Below are 20,969 nucleotides of genomic sequence, written 5' to 3' on the forward strand. Positions count from 1 at the left end.
CTCATAACCTCCAGAAAAAAAAGCTTTTCCTTTGATAGATACCTTGGTAGGAAACAGCAGACTGTTTCTTCACATAAAGCTGAAAACAGAAGGAACCCCAGCAGCCTGGATTTTATTAGTAACATCCTTCAATGTGAATTCACATCTATAGGTGAACTTATGGACTAGAGCTCTATGTGAACCAAACAGTGTCATCCTTGCATCTCAGGTGTTCAGAACATGGGGAACCTGCCTGTCGTCACAGCTTTCCCACCAGTACAGAAACCGTTGTGCCTGCATAATCCTGAAAATCTTATGTGTTTTAAAGTATTTAATTACAGCTCCACATACTTGATCATGAGTAATTTGTTTTGGTACTTTTTGGCAAAACAATTAATATTCTTGTCCAGGGATTCTGACTAGTGCTATTAACTGAACCCTGTCACTAACATCTGCAGATTCATCACTCTGCAGGGAAATGCTTTGATTAATTAGTCTTGTGGAGAGTGTCATCGATGCATCTTCTAATAGTGTTATTCCAGAGTAGCACATTTTATATTTCCTTTACTTCATTTGGTCCCAAACATGGTCATTTCCCAGGCAGGTTGGCAAAACGAGTGAGTCTGTAATGGTGGGAGACATTTTGGCTTGGTTCTTAATTAAATTAAATTAAAGTGACCTTTTAATTAGCTTCTCGAACTCCATCTGATGTAAACTACTGTCGTAAATACTTTTGTAAACAGTTTCATAAACCAGTAGTTTTCAAAGTGTGGTTTCGGGAACTTGTGAGGATCCTTGAGGCTTTGGAGGGTAGAAGGCCATGAAGTTAAAACAATTTTTGCAATAATACTTAATAAAATAATTTTTGCAATAAAAAGACATTATATGTCTTTCTCATTCTCTGTTTCTTAAGAGTGTACAGTGGAATCTTCCAGAAGCGACATGATGTGTGATATTACAAAAAATTGAATGCAAAGCATATATAAGAATCTAGCCGTCTACTATTAAGCCAGACATTAAAAGATTTACAAAAATGTAAAACCACGTTTCTTTTTTTTGAAGATTGGCACCTGAGCTAACAACTGTTGCCAAAGTTTTTTTTTCTGCTTTTTCTCCCCAAATCTCCCCAGTACATAGTTGCATATTTTAGTTGTGGCTCCTTCTAGTTGTGGCTCTTCTAGTTGTGGCATGTGGGATGCCATCTCAGCATGGCCTGATGAGTGGTGCTATATCCGCGCCCAGGATCTGAACCCATGAAACCCTGGGTCACTGAAGCAGAGCGCACAAACTTATCTACTCCACCATGGGGCCGGCCCCTAAAACCACATTTCTCGTTAAAGATGTTTTTGTTTCTGGAAACTATGGTTATTTTTCATTAAAAATATATTACTTATGTTAACGTGTAAAGGATTTATTTTTATTTTAAAATAAATATTTTAAATTGTCTAAAATGATAAATATTGATCGATACTACCCACATTAACAAAAGCTCTTTAGTGTCCTCAACAAGTTTTAAGAATGTAAAGGAGTCCTGAGACCAGAAACTTTAAGAATTACTTTCTTAAGAGATTATCTGTATAATATATATTTTCTACTAGGGCCCTGCCATAATTTACCTGCCACCATTTTTTTATTTGATAACTTTTCCATGAGAATAAGATATGTAGGCAGACAAAGAATAAAATTATCAGAGTAAACCTAAATTTGAAATAATCCTCACTATATTGTCCAATAAGTGGCTTAAATTTATATTTTCAACTATTGTATATGTTTTGTGAATCTCTAAAAAGTATTCAACTATAGATTTAATAAAAATTCTTAATATTTAATTTTAAATTATCCTTTATCGTTGGAAAATAAATAACATATGTAAAGTACTCAAGGCAACTATAGGCCTTTTTGACAAATCAATTTCAAACAAAATAAGGTTGTCCATTTTCTTAAGCTATTTTAAATAAATCATAAAGTTTTGGAAAAGCAAGTATTTGATAAGGGGGAATTTTGGAAATATCATTTAATTTAATAATTAAAATGCTAGATTTTCCACAAGATATAAATATTACCTATACTCAAGTATAGTTAAAATATTTTTAAAAACATATTTTAGGGGCCATGTGCTGGCGTAGCAGTTGAGTTGCACACTCTGCTTTGGCAGCCTGGGGTTCACTGGTTCAGATCCTGGGTGCAGACATGGCACTGCTTATCAAGCCATGCTATGGCAGGCATCCCACATATAAAATAGAGAAAGATGGGCATGGATGTTAGCTCAGGGCCAGTCTTCCTCAGCAAAAAGAGGAAGATTGGTGGCTGATGTTAGCTCAGGGCTAAGGCTAATCTTCCTCAAAAAAAAACTTTTCTTTGTAAGACATTAAGGCCTACAGTCTCTCCTACTGAACCAATTAAATTATTTTCCATTATTACTTGTTTTTAGATGCAAACACTGTTTATTTCTATAAATATTTCAATCATAAAATCATTTTATCAGGAATCAGATTTTGGATATTTTACATCAAAAGCTAAGAATAAATGTGTAAATCAAGTCACAATTTAAAGTGAACAGAATCAATTATGTTTTATTAGGGACAAGCAATGATGATGATAATGATGAAAACATATCATAAACCTTCTTTCTTGGGAGAAAATAATGTGAAAAATAAGAGCAAATTAAATCAAGAACTAAGTATTTGAAGCACATATTCACAAAAGATTATCACCGGTAATAAATGTATTGCATACATTGTAATTAAAGCAATAAACAGAATTATGGAGATGGTTTTAACATGATTCTTAAAAGGGAAAATCCTATACAAGCATCTGTGCTGACGGTGCTCTGCGTAAAACCTTAAGCACAAAAACAATAATTACTGAAATCTGGAAGTTTACTGACTGAGCCAAATAGTATCCAAATATAATCTCAACTGTTATAAATTTGTGAATGCTTGTAAATGTTGTATCATTATAAAAAGTTTACAACCATCAGTCTCTTGAGGCGTACCTGTAACCCATTCTGCATGACCACTTGTGGGAAGCTCAGCCTTAGAGATCTATCAAAGGCAGAATGGGATGAAATGGAAAATGTGTACTACAAATCATATTTGATGATACCCAAGTTTTCTAGGTCTTTTTAGGGAGGTTTCTAGCATAATATGGACTCTAGATGACCCTTGGGGCTGTGCAGGGTTTGAATAGATGGAAAGACAGAGGGAGGCTACTCAAGCAAGCCACCCAGAATTAGTAACATACCGAGGGAAAGAGAAAAGCAGGATAGAGTACTGGTAACAATGGATGAGGAAATGTTAAGCTTTGGACATATAATTTCTTGGAAAAAGGCCAAAGTAGACTATATGTTGGAAATTCGTGTTGGTAAATACTAGTAAAAATTTATAGTTTAAAATTATGTGTATAAGGGCCAGCCCTGGTGGCCTAGTGGTTAAGTTTGGCATGCTCCACTTTGGTGGCTCGAGTTCAGTTCCCGGGCACGGACCTACACTGCTTGTGTGTCACTGGCCATGCTGTCATGGCAGCTCACATACAGAAAGAGAAAGATTGGCAACAGATCAACAGATGTTAGCTCAGGGCAAATCTTCCTCAGCGAAAAATAATGTGTGTAAATCATGAAGGACCTTGCAAGTCAGAACATGATTGCTCTTTTGTAAGCAGGGCTCTCTGACCTATTATTTCTGTCATGTCTGGACACACTGGACAGGATAGACCAGAGAGTGAGCTGAGACAGGCGTACCAGTTAGGAGGCTGCATGACGGGTGGTGAGAGGGGCTGAACAAGAGTAAAAAGAGTGGAAATAGAGAGGAAGGGATGAATTGGAGACACATTTCAAAGGAAATATCAACGGGATTTAGTGGAAGATTCAACAGACTGAAGAGAATGGATGGCCCTAGGGCTCTTGAGGCCAAATGACTGGGGAAATGGTGGCATCATGTTCAGAAATGAATTTGGGAAGGGGACTTGAGAGGTGGAGAATGAATTTTCATGGAGATGTGTCCTGGAGGTAGTAGGAATTGTGCAATGGAAGCACAGGTGAGAGGTCAGACAAACAAGTATAATCAACACGGTAGGTGTTGTGGTAGATGGGATTGTGGTAGATGAAGCCATGAGAGGATGTGAGCTCCCAAGAAGAGTGGCAGAAAGACATAAGCTCTGAATGCTGAAGACTGAGCTTTGGGAAGTTTGCTAACGGTTGCTCAGCAGGAGGAAGGAGGAAGAAGAGTTATGGGGACAGAGTAGGACAGATGAAGAAAACAGAAAAACAAGAATAATGTATGCCATCAAACAAAGAGAAAGCCTCAAGAGGGAAAGGACAGTCACATGTAACAGGCCACCTCCCACATCACTGTGTATGTTCATATCCTGCCTCTGTCGCTTACTGGTTACATGTCATTTCAAAAATTTTGTTCTCTTTCTTAGTTTCCTTGTCTGTAAAGTGGTGATAATGTAATCTACCTCACAGGAATATTTGGAGGATTAAATGAGAAAATGTATACAGAACACTTAGCACGGTATCTGGCACACATAAGAAGTTAATAGATATAATTGACCACTTTGAAGGGAACAATAGAATGATAGGAGAAAAGTTTGCAAGGGGTTAAAGAAGGACTGAGGATTGAAAAAAGGTAATAGGCATGGAGAACTTGCTAGAGATTCTTTGCCCTAAAATAGAGGTCACAGAACAGTTAGAAGAGGCAATGGGTGAAGTAAAGGCTTTGCTTAAGTTTGCTCTGTACTGACCAAGGGTTATCATCGTTATCGGTGTCATGGAAGCCTACTTATTTAGAGTTGGGGCATCTCTCCATTTATATGAGGCCATCTGAGTGTTCTGAATAGAAATCAAACAATTGCAGAACAACTAAAAGATCCTGTCAAAATATATGCAGACAGTAGAATGGTACAGCCTCTGTGAAAAACAGGATGGTCGTTCCTCAAACAGTTAAACAAAGAATTACTGGCAATCCCACTTCTGGGTATAGACCCAAAAGAATTGAAAGCAGGAACTTGAACAGATATTTGTACACCCATGTTCATAGCAGCATTATTCGCAGTAGCCAAAAGGTGGAAACAACCCAAATGTTCATCAACAGATGAACAAATAAACAAAACGTAGTATATCCACACAATGGAATATTATTCAGCCTTTAAAAGGAAGGGAATTCTGACATATTTTACGACATGGATGAACGCTGAGGACGTTATGCTAAGTGAAATAAGCAATACACAAAAGGACAAATACTGTATGATTCCATTCATATGAGGTACCCAGAGTAGTCAAATTCATAAAGAAAGCAAAATAGTGGTTGCCAGGAGGTGGGGGGAGGGAGGAAGGGGGAATTATTGTTTAACGGGTAGAGTTGCAGTTTGGGGAGATGAAAAAGTTCTGGAGGTAGATGGTGGTAATGGTTGCACAACAATGTGAATGCATTTAATGCCACTGAATCGAACACTTAAAAATGAATAGGATGGTAGGCTTTATGTTACGTATATTTTACTACCCCCCCCAATATATATGCAGACAATATGAGCAAAATAAGGCACTGCCCTTTGCTAGATAAAAATGGTTTGAAAAGTGATCAGAAACAATCAACTTGTAACAGTAACTCTTTTTAAATTATGAAATATTTCATTCATAAAAACTAAAATGCATAATGTAAACACAGGCATAAAAATAAAGAAATCTCAGTAGCCACCATCCAGCTTAAAACATAGAACATCACCAATAGTGTTGAGACCCCTGCTGCATCTCCCTGAGGACATCCCTCTCACTCCCCCACGGCAGATAGCTGCCATTCTGAATTTGTGTTCATCATCCCTTGCTCTTTATTAGAACATTATGACGTATATATGAAACCCTAAACAATGTATTGCCTTTCCACCCAGCATTGTGAGATTCACCCATAGTGACGTCTGCAGCATACGCATCGACAACTGTGCTATCTTCTCAATGAACTGAAGCTTTTATCATTAGGTAGTGACCCTCTTTATTCCCAATAACGCATTTTGCCTTTAAGTCTCTTTTTTCTTGTATTAACATGTCCACATCAACTTTCTTTTGGTTATTATTTGCCTGCTGATCCACATAGGCTTTTATCTTTAGTCTTTCTGTTCTTTTGTCTTTTCAGATGTGCCCATAGCTGGATTTTTCAAAAATCCGGTCTGATGATTTTTGTATTATTTTTTAAAGATTTTATTTTTTTCCTTTTTCTCCCCAAAGCCCCCCAGTACATAGTTGTGTAGTCTTCGTTGTGGGTCCTTCTAGTTGTGGCATGTGGGATGCTGCCTCAGCGTGGCTTGATTAGCAGTGCCATGTCCGCGCCCAGGATTCGAACCAACGAAACACGGGGCCGCCTGCAGCGGAGCGCGCGAACCTAACCACTCGGCCACGGGGCCAGCCCCGATGATTTTTGTATTTTAACTGGCACATTTGAGACCTTTTTTTCTTATTGTGATTACTGATATACATGGATTCTTTTCTCTCATGTTATTTATCCACTTTTCCTATGCTTCCCCCGCTCCTTTCTTGCCTTCCTTTGGAGTGATCAAGTTGTTTTGTTGTTGTTGTTGTTTTTAATTTTTTCTCCTCTCTACCGGTTTGTTGGTTATATTACTTTTGTAGGAATTACCGTTGAAATTTTACTGTGCATACTTGACTTTTTACAAAGTCTCAAACTGATCACTATCTTTATACTCCTCTTCCTCTAAATAAAAGAGCATCACGTAAAAGATAATGGAGCACCACCTGCAACGGCTTTGATTTCGTGTCTGGGGATTTCCCGACCAGGCTGGGGGTATAAATGTAAGACTTAGACTAGCTTGTGGCTACAAACCCGTGGGAGACTATCTTGCCCCCAACAAGCAGCAACCATGGAGACAGATCTCTGTGTTGCTTCCCCTGCCAACAGGCAGATATTTTCAGTCCCACCCTTTCACCCTGAGGCTGTATAGACCTTGGAGGGTCTCGGGTTGAAGCGGTAAGAGAGTCCTTCAGTTCAGCTGTTTACTTTTTGTGAGCCCAAGACCTGGTCTGTTCGCAACTTGCCTGGCCATTGGTCTGAAGGTTCAAGTTCCTGGCTTCTATACTGGCCCCCTCATTTCTTCATTTGCTCACCACCCTGATTTCTGCTTTACTCATGTTGTTTGATATTTGAAGATTTCCCTCACTTCCTTGCAAGCTTCGCAAGGCAATTGGAAAGGTATTTTTCCTGGGATTTGTCCAGCATCGAGGGGTTTTGAAGAGGGAGGGCTTTTCAGAATATCTAATCACTCTTTCTCTACTGAAAGCAGGCAAAATCTTTTAGTCTGGTGTTCGTGGGTGGGGTTGTATACCATTTATGGATTTTCATGTTTTGTTTCAATTTGTCCTGGGACTTTTTGAATGAAATGTACAAGTTTTCTCTTTTGCAATTAGAGTAGATAAGTACACACAGATGTAAAGAAAGATGGTCATCAAATGGTTGTTTACTGATTATTTTTACTTGGAAATAATCTAATGTCAAATAATAAAGGATTCACAGGGTAAATTTTGCTACAACTCATATTTGGCCAATAAGAGTTGTGTAACATGGAAGATGTTCATGATATGCTGTTGAGAAAACAAGCTGTTTTGTATGACTACTTTTATCTATACAAATATATATTTACATTGAAAAAATTCTGAAAGGAGACATCCAACATTTGGGATGACATCATTAGGGGACTGCTTCTTGTTGATCTCTACTTTTTTAATGAACAAGTATTGCGTGTTTTTTTATGTAAAGGACAGAATTATTTACGACAACAAAAAGCGAGGATTAGTAAACTCCTTTGTAACCTTGGAGTTGTGTAACAATAGAATGCATTCTGTCTTGTGGGGTAGTGAACTCCTCAATATTGAGAGTGTCATCAGAAGCTGGGTGACTTCCTGTCAAGGATTCCTATCATTTTATGATTCAAAGATTCTCATTTTATTTATTTATTTTTCGCTGCCAATAGGTCAACCAACCAATGCCTCAGACAGATAAGCAAATATGCATCCCCCCGGAGCTGCCGGAATTGCTGAAGCAATTTACCAAAGCCGCCATCCGGACCCAGCCGGAGGACCTCATCCAGTGGGCTGCGGAGTACGTACTCCTTTCTTACCTCCAGCCCCTGCCTCCCATTGGAGGTGGAGGTGGGAAGTTCTTGGAATCCGTGAGGAGGTTGTCATGGCTGCAGCCTGGGCATCGGGACTGATTAGCATAATGTTTGTGATGTTCAGCTGTCGCATTGCTTTGGTGCTTTAAAAATCCACATCTAAATACATCCATTTGGGCGAGGAAGTGTTGCTCTCCCCTAGTGAACCAGATTGAGCAACAAGACGCCGGGGCAATAGGCAAAGCATCCTGGGGCGATCAGCAAGAGTTAGATTACCGCATGACATCAGCACACGCACACTCCACGCTGTCCCTGCGCCCCCCGCCCCCTGGCCCAGTGGAAAGAAGGGTTCACAACCCAGCTGGAGTTGAGCCTCTCTTTCCCTGGTGTAAACCGGGGCCTCGCTCTCCGGTCTTCCCACGAGATGGCAGCAGTGCACCCGGGGGAGCGATGCGACGAGCCCGCGGGGCAGATTGCGCGGGATCCGTCCAGCAGGTTCACCCTGGGGTTTACCCCTTTAATGAGACACCTGCCTCCGCCGCTGTTAAAACTCATTCATTCTTGCGCCCAACAAGAGACACTTGGTGTCTTGTCTTTGGGGAAGTTGTTATTTTCTTTAGCGTCTCTTGGAACTGACTTGTTCGCTTAACATAAAGAGTACACACTGCATTCTGGACAAAGGAGGCAATCAGAGCGATGAGGAGGAGGACCGGCCTGGCCGAAAACAGTGCCTCAAACAGGCGCTCTCTTTCCGGACAAACCCCCGCGAGGCTGCTCAATGGAAGGAGCTTACACAACGGCTGCAGGCCCGGATTGAAACAGCTTTACAAAGAAAGCCTCTCAGCTATGAAATTGATTCTTAGACAAAAGTGGCTGCCTGAAACTGGGAAACTGGGGCTTGGGGCAGGAGCTGGGAGCTAACTAGCCCTCCTGGGTCATTTTCAGATTATTTTTACTGTTTGATGATGACTTCTTTAATAGCGCTTCAGAGGGAAAGGGGAGTAAGAGAGCCTGCAGAACGGAGCCTGTGGGTTGGGGGAAGGGAGAATGTCCTCACCATGAGGTTGAGTAGGTGCATGGAGCAGGTGGTGGGAAGAAGGTGTGGACACCTTTGAGAAGGTACAAAATGTAACCCGAGAGGAGCATGATAGAGTCTCTGAGCTACCGCACTCATGCTCCTGGGTTGGGCCAGTATGAAGCTCTTAAAAATGGAAGGAAAATAAGCCAGTGGTGGTCATAAAAGGAGACATCAATGTGACATAAAGAAATGAAAGATATTCCATGCACGTGGATTGGAAGAATAAATATAGTTAAAATGTCCATACCACCTAAAGCAATCTACAGATTCAGTGCAATCCCAATCAGAATACCAATGACATTCTTCACAGAAATAGAACAAAGAATCCTAAAATTCATATGGGGTAACAAAAGACCCTGAATAGCTAAAACAATCCTGAGCAAAGAGAACAAAGCTGGAGACATCCCAATCTCTGACTTCAGAATATACCACAAAGCTATAGTAATCAAAACAGCACGGTACTGGTACAAAAACAGACACACAGATCAATAGAACAGAATTGAAAGCCTAGAAATAAAACCACACATCTGTGGACAGGTAATCTTTGACAAAGGAGCCAAGAAGATATGCTGGAGAAAGGAAAGTCTCTTCAATAAATGGTGTTGGCAACACTGGACAGCCACATGCAAAAGAATGAAAGTAGACCATTATCTTTCACCATATACAAAAATGAACTCAAAATGGATTAAAGACTTGAAGGTAAGACTGTGAAACTATAAAACTCCTAGAAGAAAATACAGGCAGTACACTCTGACATGACTCTTAGAAGGATATTTTCAAATACCATGTCTACTAGGGCAAGGGAAACAAAAGAAAAAATAAACAAGTGGGACTTCATCAGACCAAAGAGCTTCTGCAAGGCAAAGGAAGCCAGGAACAAAACGAAAAGACAACCCACCAACTGGGAGAACATATTTGCAAATCATATATCTGACAAGGGGCTAATCTCCAAAATACATGAAAAACTCACACCGGTCAACAACAGAAAAACAAACAACCTGATCAAAAAATGGGCAGAGGATATGAACAGACATTTTTCCAAAGAAGATAGACAGATGCCAATAGGCACATGAAAAGATGTTCAACATCACTGATCGTCAGGGAAATGCAAATCAAAATGACACTGAGTATCACCTTACACCCATTAGAATGGCTATAATCACCAAGACAAAAAATAATAAATGTTGGAGAGGATGTGGAGAAAAGGGAACCCTCATATCCTGATAGTGGGAATGCAAACTGGCCCAGCCACTAAGGAAAACAGTATGGAGATTTCTCAAAAAATTAAAAATAGAAATACCATATGATCCAGCTATCCCACTATGGGGTATTTACCCAAAGAACTTGAAATCAACAATTCAAAGAGACTTATGCACCCCTATGTTCATTGCAGCATTATTCACAATAGCCAAGAAGTGGAAGCAACCCAAGTACTCATCAACTGGTGATTGGATAAAGATGATGTATATATATATATATACACACACAATGGAATACTACTCAGCCATAAAAAAGGACAAAATCGTCCCATTCACAACAACACAGATGGACCTTGAGGGTATTATGTTAAGCAAAATAAGCCAGACAGAAAAAGACAAACACCATATGATTTTTACCCATATATGGAAGATTAACACATGGACAAAGAGAACAGATTAGTGGTTACCAGAGGGGAAGGGGGTCGGGGAGTGGGCGTAAGGGGTAAAGGGGCACATTTATATGGTGACTGACAAATAATAATGCACAACTGAAATTTCACAGTTATAAACTATTATTACCTCAATAAAAAAAATTTTTAAAAAGAGACATCAATGGGATTGCTTTGCTAGTATGAGCCCTGTTTAGATTTCCATTCTAAATTTTATATGTTACCTCTAAGATTGAACTTTAGTATCTGAAGACTAATTTCTTTTGGCATACCCAGACAGACTTTGTTTTATACTATACAATAGTTTAAAACCCCATTTCATTGTTGTTGTGTGCTGTTTTACAGCACGAAAAATGACATTTCTTGGTATTGTCCCTGACATTTATGAGAGAAAACACTCCACTGGTTTAGCCTGCCTGCTCCCGTATTGTACCATGTGCTATAAATTTTTTAGATATCCATGAAGAGGCAGTTTGTAGTTTAACTACAGTGAAAAAGGAGAGCATGACCTAAGAGCACGCTCCATCCATCCAGACATGAAAAGCACTTACCAGCTGGTTTTACGTGACTCGCAAACCTGCAGAATTTTAGACGATAGAACTCCACAAAATGTTTCCAAGACAAAATATGTATTTAATTCACTGAAGCAAGAATTTCCCTACATATGTGCTGTCAATGGAGAAGCCACCTACCAGACATCAGCAGGACAGGAGCTTATGTGGGGTAGGTACGTGTGACAACACAAATTTGTAATTTATGTGAGTAACTGTGGAATTGCTTGCTGCAAATGAAGCTGAATAACCCATGGAGGACCACATCCATGACTGCAGCCTTATTTCCACATTCTCCAGCCAACTCCACGAAAAAGTCCAAAGATATTCTGCTGAGTGTCACTCTTTATCCAGGAAGTCACTTCCGTCAAATGAGGTACCAGGTGTCTCTGTCTCTTCCATTTACATCACTCAAGTCTGATTCCATAGCCTAAGGCCACACCCCACTCCTGTTGTCACCTTGAACCCACACCACTGATCTGTCTGCAGAGATGGCTCATGCACACTATTAAAGGTGGCCTGAAAGTTTTGCTTCTGCTCTCCCTGCTGACGACATCCCAGGGGTTCCTGGAAGGTATTATTTTAGTCCTGGTAGTTCAGCTCTGCATTGTGGTGTGGCTCAGAGACAGGCAGTGGTTTGCCCCATCATTGTAGGGCTTGACCCTAAAATGGGCTTTTACAATCCCTCATATCCTTTTTATACTACCTGGATCTGGAGAAAGTACTAAAAAATAAAGCAGAGAGGGGCAGAGACATGTGATCCAGGGATAGTCAACCACAAGGCTTTCGATGGAGACAGACCCTTCTGTACAGCATCAGTGCCCCTCGTGTCAACTGCTCACGGCCATGCCCTGCTGTGGGCAGCCCCTTTTCATCTTATGCCCGTCCCAAAACAGGACTCGGTATTTTTTCCACATTGCAACAAAACAAAGTCCACTCCACAAAGCATTGCTGAGTAGGCAGATTTTACTGAAATTTTTGAGGGAAGACAAAGGAGGATCTTGCTTCATATACCCCATAGAAGGTCATCTCAAACCTTTCTTTGGCTTGTCTTCTCACCTGAGCCTCCTTGAGTGCCCTGCCAGCCTTCCCTTGCTTCCCCCTTGAAGCCCAAGCCTCCAGCCTCCAGCTGGAATCCCCTCCTGGCTCACCCATCACATAGGGCACCTCCATCTCCTCCCCTTTCTTAGCAGGTGACTTTAGTTCTCTTCCAGCTTCTCTTTCCAACATTACATATCCCCACCTACTACCTAATACCAACCTTAAGTGTGTCGATAGCCATTGTACTGAGCATAAAGATTTTGTTCATGTTTGAAAAAAAGATTCTCTAGGTACTAGGATTCTTCCTCCATAGAAGAGTTCAGGATTGAAAATGACAATGATTTGTTTTTCTCTCTCCTATTGCATACATATATAATATGTATATTATACATATATACAATGTGTATATTATATATATCTCCCACAATATATATGTCTACATGTGTATGTATGTATGTGTGTGTACACATGTGTGTGTATAAAACACTTAGGAGGGGTTGACTGAAAAAAACCCCAGATCCAATATGCTTCAAGGAATTCCATACTTAGCTTTTATCGGTTATTCCTCACCCTTTGAGAGGAGCAAATCTTTTTATTCCCTAGCATTCTCTATACCTTGAGTGGAAAGTAACACACGTAGGGCTTTCCCATACATACATGAACTAAACACAGTGTCTAGCATATAGAAGCCACTTAACAAATGTTCTTTCCTCCACCCCCTTCCCTGAAAAAAAGAGGGGAGGGGATTCCCAAAGCAGCCAGAGGCCACTGGAGTATAGGATGCCACCCTCACCTCCTACCTTTTTTTCTTGTAGTTATTTTGGGGCTATGTCCCATGGAGAGATTCCTCCAGTGAGAGAGCGGTCTGAGCGAGTCACTCTGTCTAACTGGGCAGAGCTTACACCTGAGCTGTTGAAGATCCTGCATTCTCGGGTAAGGCCGTACTGGAGCATCGAGGGGGTACGTGGCGACGGTGTAGAGGCTGGGTGGGTACAGACAAAAGCCCACCATTCCCCTGCCAGTTAGCTGGCCACTCAGCATCATTCTAAAGTTCACTAAACCGTGAACTGAAAGTAAATCTTCCCTTGGGAAAACAGGAATGCTACTGAAATAGGTTGTAAACTGAGCTATCTGTGGGGTCATCCCATATGTCCCTAAAGCTGGCAAAATGTCCAGGGGCTCAGTGCAATGCTAATTCCTTCCCTCCAGAAAGTGCAGATCCACAGTCCCTTGACAATGTCTCCCTTGCTGATCAAGACCATAATATGATGCCAATCACAGTTTGGGGAGGGGCATATTGTAGTTCTCCAGTTATCCCAGATGCAGACAGTGCCTAGCTTTGGGGAAAAACTGGCTGTCTTGACAGCCACAATATCCTGGGAGCTGCCTGGTGAATGGATGAGGAGAGTCTGGTCTGAGGAAGCTTGTGGTTTAGCCAACTCCCAGGAAATATGGTTTAGCACCACCAAACCCCATTCTAGGATCCAGGACAGAGATATTTGGGATGATTCAGGACTGATTTAGCCAACTACCTTGGTCCCAGAGGCTTAGCATTTCACTAGAATCGGAGGGCCAGGGAAGGTGTAGTAGAGCTTGACGGGACATCTGTATCCTTGTCTCATTCTTGGCCAACAACTGGCCATTCATTCCTTTCTCCTCTTAACCACCAAGCACCTTGTGCAGTGGACATGGCAGAGATCTTAGGTGCCTGGATCAAGCAACACTAGGCACCTAGGCCATAGACCCCTATATCATTCCTGGGAAAGCGTGAGGGATGCAAGCGAGGTCTAGTGCAAACTCATGGAATCCAGAAGCAAGATACTTAACATCTAGTTCTAGCTTCACCACTAATTAGTGGTCTCAGACAAGTCCTCTGGCCCTTGGTTTCATTTTCAGGCTGCTCTGTCTGCCTTATGGGGACCATCTAGGGATGAAACAGCAGATAATAAAAGCATGAGAAAAAAATTAAAGCATAATATAAATGCATACTTTCCCCATAATCCTGATATCTGAAGTTAAAAATGATTAAATTATGTCTCAGCATGTTCTTGTCTAGGCTATTTCTCTACCCTTGCAGAGAGAACCACCCAACAGAGTCCCTTTGTACCCCCTGCCACCCCCACCCCATGCTGTGTGCTGGGAGAACACAGGGCTTCGCCTGGGCAGGTGTTTCTTAGGGAGTTCTCGCATCCTGTCCCTCATCCTCTGTCTTGTGTCTGTCCCCTGCCCTGCAGGTTGCTGGTAGACTGATCATCAACGCAGATGAGCTGGCCCAGATGTGGAAGGTGCTGAGTCTCCCAACAGATCTGTTTAATAGTGTGATGAATGTGGGCCGCTTCACGGAGGAGATTGAGTGGCTGAAGTTTCTAGCCCTTGCTTGCAGCTCTCTCGGAGTTGTAAGTCAGCTTTAATGCTTTTTGTCCTTAAGGGAAAAATCTCTCTCAGGGCCTGGAAGGACAGTACATCTCCACACGCAGTCAACTCTCCAGGGCTGATGATGAGCACGCCTCCTCCTGTCTGCTCATTTCTCTCTGAATTAGGCCGTTTCTCTGCTCATCAGTCAGAAGCAGGTGTTAGGAGGAGAGAGAGGGGAAAACTGTCATCAGGCTCTGGGGAGAGGTTGACCATAATGTGACTTTTGGATTATTTGTGAATTTCAATCACTGCACTCAGATTTATTTCTGTCACCACTCCACTCCCTCCATTCATATTCCCATAGATAGCCAAGAGCCAGCTGTAGAATAAGGTTTGCTTATACTTGGGTTCCAGACACCTGGAAAATATACCGATAAAGACTTTTAAAAAGAGGTGCAGCCTCATAGAAAACTACTATTTGATAAGCATAATTGGATACAAAATCAGAGATAGGAAAGCAGGAAAGGAACATTGAGGCTATTTCTAGACTTATAGTCATGACATCACCAAGGATGCAGAATGTTCATACAAATTCGTGCCTTTTCCAAATTTGACTTGGTTTGCAATTGGAAAAGCCATTTTTCTGTTTTAAATAAAAAAATACTGCAACCAGTTTATATATATTTAAAAGCTTTAGGCATCATCTTCCATGTGGACACACTCTTGTTAAACACTGTTAGAATAACTTAAACGAAAATGAATCAGAACCATGGTTTTTATAAAATCCCTGAAATATGTACAAGTTTAAAAATTAATGAGAAAATTATTGCCTCTGCCAAAACCAAATGGTATGAAAAGGTAGTGGAATCATTCAGCATTGTCTAAACATGATCTTGTTCTTTCTTCTCGAATATGCTTGGAATGCATATTTGACATTTTTGTTTCTGAGAAAAGCTACCCAAAATATTGTAGTTCAACTTTTCCTACAGGTTTCCCCTGCAGCTTTCATCATAACCATTTCTTGAGAGAGGAGGAGAGGAGAGGCCATTCCTGGGTTTTTTTCCCTCTTCACTGTCCTTTACAGTGACATTATATAATGAATAAGTTACTCTCCTCCAGAGGAGAGGACAATACAGCAGTGGCAGATGAGTTGCCAATCAGCCTATCACACTTCCATGGAAATATCCCTAAGGATTAGGGAAAATCACAGAAGGGAAAATAAAAAATTGACACGTTTTATTAAATTCTCATAGGGTCGCAAATTTATTCACACCACATTCAGAGATGTGCGGGGGGGGGGGGGTGTACTTTATTTTGTCAGTAGTTAATTCTGATCTTCCTGACCTACCCCGCCCACAAAGAGTGGAGTAAGAAAATAAGTAGAGTCACTCCAATCCAGGAATTTTCATCTGATGCAGTACCTGAGGCAGCTTTACAGTAAATTTCCCAGTCTCAGATTTCTCCTCACCGCTCCTCTCTTCAAGATGGCAGTTGAGTGCGTAAGGAAAGGGGTGATTTTGGGACCTCAGAGCAGCCAAATGACAGGTTCCTCACATCCCTTGGTCCCCTCTGGCACCTCTGATCGCCATGGAAATACTCATCTCTGGGGTTGCTAGCTGCTTGCAGCTGAAGTCTTTGGTCTCTTCTGTCTCACAGCACAGTAGTCCCCTACCAGCTCATCATCATTCTCACTGGTGCTCAGGGCCTCCTGGAGTCTCTTCCAGGTTGTCCTCATCTGCTCCCAGGCTTCCCCTCACCACCTTGTGAGATGTCTGAGTCCTCTCCTTGTCCACATACCTCACAGTAACCAAGAGGGACTTTGGAAAACCAAAGTCCAACCTCCCTCTGCTTAGCCCATTGTGTGGCTGCTAGGTTTACTTTGATATGGCTGCCTCCCAAATTGGGGAGGGGAAACCAGGAGGTGTGTTGTGTCTTTCTACCTCCCTGCTAGAACGAGGAGTCTGGATTAGATGTGCCATGAGGTCCTTTCATCGCTAACCTTCTGTGATTCTATTCCCTCTTCTCTGCTTCTACTGAGACACCTTCAGGCCTGGCTCTGGATAACCAAGGACCCCTCCAATTTTGAGAGGTCCTGAAGTGTCTGACTTTGCCCCTCATCATCCCTATGTCAAGGAACACTTAGAGGGGAAGTCAGCCTGAAGGGCTGGTCCATAGATAAAGGGTGCCCTGTGAATCCAGGAACCAATCCCATTGCACCCATTTGTTTCATGTTGGACTATTGCTGGGAACTTAAATGTGGTCAGGGTGTCACATGTGGAGGAGGGTTTGCATTCTAGTTAATCCATATATCCTTAGAGGCAGGCCCAGAAATTCCCTCCTTTCTTTGCCAACTCACCAGCCAGCCATGATGCCTGTGCCACTTAGAAAATCCAGTTCCCTCCTTATGGAAGAGTCCAGTGGCAGGAATTTTAGGTGGCAGGTACGTTTACTCCAGCGCTGAGCTCTCTTGAGTCTACACACGTGATTCAAAATGCTACGGCATGCAGACCTGTGTTTCTCTTCCCTTTCAGTACTGCTTCCTCTAGAACTGAGACTGATTACACAAAAGAAGAGATCGTATAATCATGTTCACTGGACGGAATGGCATATTTTATTAGCAAATATTTCACTCTCTGAGCCTTTCACTTCTGAGTCTGAAAACAGGGCTCAAAAGGTGTTGAAAGGCTATCTCTATGAAGTGGATCTCCATCTGACCAAAAAATCCTGTCCAATAGAATTCAGATCTCTGTTTACTTTAGATTTAAGTAATTTTATAAAGCTCCAGTCCAGAGACTTCTTTATCCATTCATCCATTTATTAAACATTTTAAAATCTGATGAGGGCAATAGAATTTGGAGGTTTGTTGTTTGAATGATCAGTAAAAGGCGTTTGGGTAGAAAGCACCTATACTGGTTTGCCAGGGCTGCCATAACAAAGTTCCACCGACTATGTGGCTTACACAGGAATGTATTTTCTCCCGGTTCTGGAGGCTGGAAGTCTGGGACCAAGGTGTCTGAAGCCTCTTTCACTGACTTGTAAATGGCCGTCTTCTCCCCTTTTCTTCACATGGTTGTCCCTCTGTGCACACATGTGTCTGCTCTCTCTCTCCCTCTGTCCTAATCGCCTCTTCTTACAAGGACACCAGACCTCATGGGTTAGGGCCCACTCTAATGATTTCATTTTAAGTTAATCACCTCTTTAAAGGCCCTGTCTCCAAATACGGTCACATTCTGGGGTACTAGGGGTTCGGGCTTCAACATATGAATTTTGGGTGGACACAGTTCAGCCCATAACAGCACCCCATTTTGGATGAGACTATCGGAAGAGGACAACAGAACAAAGGCAGTAGGGGAGTAGGTTGTTTTAAAGAGAACCAGAGGGGATGAGCTGTGGATGGAAATTATGAAGTTCAGTGGACACATGCTTGCAAATCTGCCCAAAACCAGTGTCATGCTGCCCTCATCTCCCGCGCACGCCCTCCCAGCCTCACTGACGGCCTTTTCCCCAGCCTTCTGTGTGCCTGTCCTCCTCCTGCCCTCCTTCATGGAAGCGCCTGGCCCACTGCCTCCTACGGTGCTTCACAGTGACTTCCAGGAGGGGACTCCCAAGGGTGGGAGACAGAAAGTGAAAGTGGCCTGCTGCAAACCCAAAATTTCTTTGACATCATGCAGTTTATCATTTTAAAATTCACGTACATTGAAGATTCTATTTCACAAAATAGCAATGTTTGTCAGTGTAAAGAAACAAAGGTTAAATATTAAATCCATTAAAATTAGTAATTAATTTGTGCAAATAATGTCTAAATTACTTGCCATCAGGTAAAACTATCACTCCAGGAAGATGGACTAAGTTTATTCAGCATCCTCATGTACCTCCTGACATACAGACTCCCACCCCTGGGTAACACACACCACAGTTAAAGAAGCACCTTCTAGTCACCCATTACATTCAGGGGGAGGAAGGAAGCAGAACAGCAAACATACGCTGCAAGGGAAGAACAGTGCTGGCCAGCCACTTGGGGAGGTAGAGCAGCTGCTTGCTCATTTCCCCAGTCACAGCCAGTTTACCACTCCAGACTAATTTTTCACTGATCGCTGGAGAGTGTGTAAGGATCATCTGCACCTAATCTGTTTTAGTAAACCACCAAGATATATATGCTGACCTATCTTTGCTAATTCAGAGCTGAACAAGACTTCCTTTGAAACCTTTCTTTCCTGTATCGCATCATTTCACAACTTTCACTTATGACATGTACTCAAAGGGTAGGTTTACCCAAAGACACTGGTGAGTAAAACTCTGTTCTGAACATGATCCTTTAATGTTCAAGTTTCATTGTAAGGAGTGTTTGCTTCTGTAGCAACCTTTCCATGAAAACTTATGGCAGTCATCATCTGCTAATTTTTCCGTAGCAAGTACAAGGGTAGTGTTATGTTGTATAAAGGATTACTTGCCATCAGGTAAAACTATCACTCCAGGAAGATGGACTAAGTTTATTCAGCATTAGGTGGTTCCGATTAGATGGATCCACACGTTTTAGAGAACTGGTTTTATCGTGATGTACACTGTTAATTTTCCTGCGTCTGGGACTCCTATCTTCTCAGTGACGTTACCCTTCTCCTGACCCCTGCCCCCCTCCTGTGGCATTGCTCCAAGCATCTGCTGGCGTGTATAAGCTAGCCTAATTACCTCAGCCCTTTAGAGATAAGATGGGAGAGCAACAAGAATAAGAAATAATTCTAATTTTATAGAATGTAAAATCAAATGCCCCTCCTTTAGTGAGGTTATTCTGATTAAAGTAATAAATATCTTAAAGTATTCAGCAGTTTATAAACTTAATTCCTTGAGAGTCTCCCTCCAACAAAGGAAAGAAAGGAAAAAGAGAGACAAACACCCAGTAGATACTCAATTCTTTTAGATTGAATTAAATGCCATTTGGGTATAAAAAATTCAGGCTTTCCAGAATATTACATCATTCCCACTTCATTTTATGAGAACAAAATTTTTTTCTCCTTTCTTGTATCTAAATTGATCTTCAGAATCTAGTCTGGAATAGTGACTTTCTTCTCATTTAATCTTATGGCTTTATAGACCATTGCCAAGACTCTCAAGATAGTGTGTGAAGTTTTATCATCTGACCATGATAGCGGGCCTCCCCGGATCCCTTTTAGCACCTTCCAGTTTCTCTATACATATATTGCTGAAGTGGACGGGGAGATCTCTGCGTCACACGTCGGGAGAATGCTTAACTACATCGAACAGGAAGTGTAAGTAAATTTTACCAATTGGAGGTGAAGAACGTGGGGAAAACAAATCCAGCAGGCCAAGATATAGTGAGGCTACTGTATTATACTGTTCTGGGGACAGAGAAATATTGGGAAGAACAAGAAATAAGGATCTAAAAGAGAAGGGAAAGAAGCTATTGGACAGTGATTTTATTTTGTTTTTGTTTTGCTTTGTTTTTTGGTGAGGAAAATTGTCGCTCAGCTAACATCTGTGCCAACCTTCCTCTAGTTTGTATGTGGGATGCAGCCACAGCATGGCTTGATGAGCCATGTGTAGGTCCACACCCAGGATCCAAACCCACCAACCCTGGGCTGCTAAAGTGGAGCATGAAAACTTAACTGCTACACCAACAGGCTGCCCCCTAGGACCACGATTTTAGAGTTCTATCGAGACCAGAAGCAGCAGCACCTGAGAACCTGTTAGAAATGCGATTTCTCAGGCTGTAGCCTGAACCTACTGCATCAGAAACTCTCCTCCGGGGCCCTGGTGTCTGTGTCTTAGCAAGTCCTCCAGGTGACTGGCTCACGCTCAGGTTTGACCTGAGTGGAGGAGGAGAAGCAGGCTGTCAAGGGTTCAGAAAAACAGAGGGTGATAAGGGCAGAAGCCTCAGCAGAATTAATTTGGAGTGAGAGTTGTTTATATATCGTCTTCCTTAAGATTGATTGTTAAATGAACTAACCCCAGATATGTATTTTTCCAAAACAGAATTGGTCCTGATGGCTTAATCAGGGTGAATGACTTTACCCAGAATCCCAGAGTTCGGCTGGAGTAAAAGCACAATTTTGGCAATTATAAAGGAAGACATAGAGATGACTGTGCTTCGGAATGACTGACCCCCATATGCCATCCAGTGTCCATTTTCTTGTACAACTTGTACACACTAATAAACAATTAGGCAAACATATGAAATCAGAAA

The 20,969-nt window shown here is 41.7% G+C and overlaps 1 protein-coding gene across 1 annotated transcript in view; it reads left to right on the top strand.

The window, feature by feature from the left end:
* ROPN1 (rhophilin associated tail protein 1) overlaps positions 1 to 20,969 on the top strand; it is a 31,129-nt gene extending 10,160 nt beyond the window's left edge. The window contains exons 2-6 of the mRNA XM_008514701.2: positions 7,957 to 8,084; positions 13,231 to 13,348; positions 14,650 to 14,811; positions 19,859 to 20,034; positions 20,759 to 20,969. Coding sequence (XP_008512923.1) covers positions 7,969 to 8,084; positions 13,231 to 13,348; positions 14,650 to 14,811; positions 19,859 to 20,034; positions 20,759 to 20,825 — 639 coding nt within the window. The 5' untranslated portion in view covers positions 7,957 to 7,968 and the 3' untranslated portion in view covers positions 20,826 to 20,969. The remainder of the gene's footprint in view (positions 1 to 7,956; positions 8,085 to 13,230; positions 13,349 to 14,649; positions 14,812 to 19,858; positions 20,035 to 20,758) is intronic.

The sequence above is a fragment of the Equus przewalskii genome, chromosome 18 (genome assembly GCF_037783145.1).
Source record: "Equus przewalskii isolate Varuska chromosome 18, EquPr2, whole genome shotgun sequence".
Taxonomy (NCBI): Eukaryota; Metazoa; Chordata; class Mammalia; order Perissodactyla; family Equidae; genus Equus; species Equus przewalskii.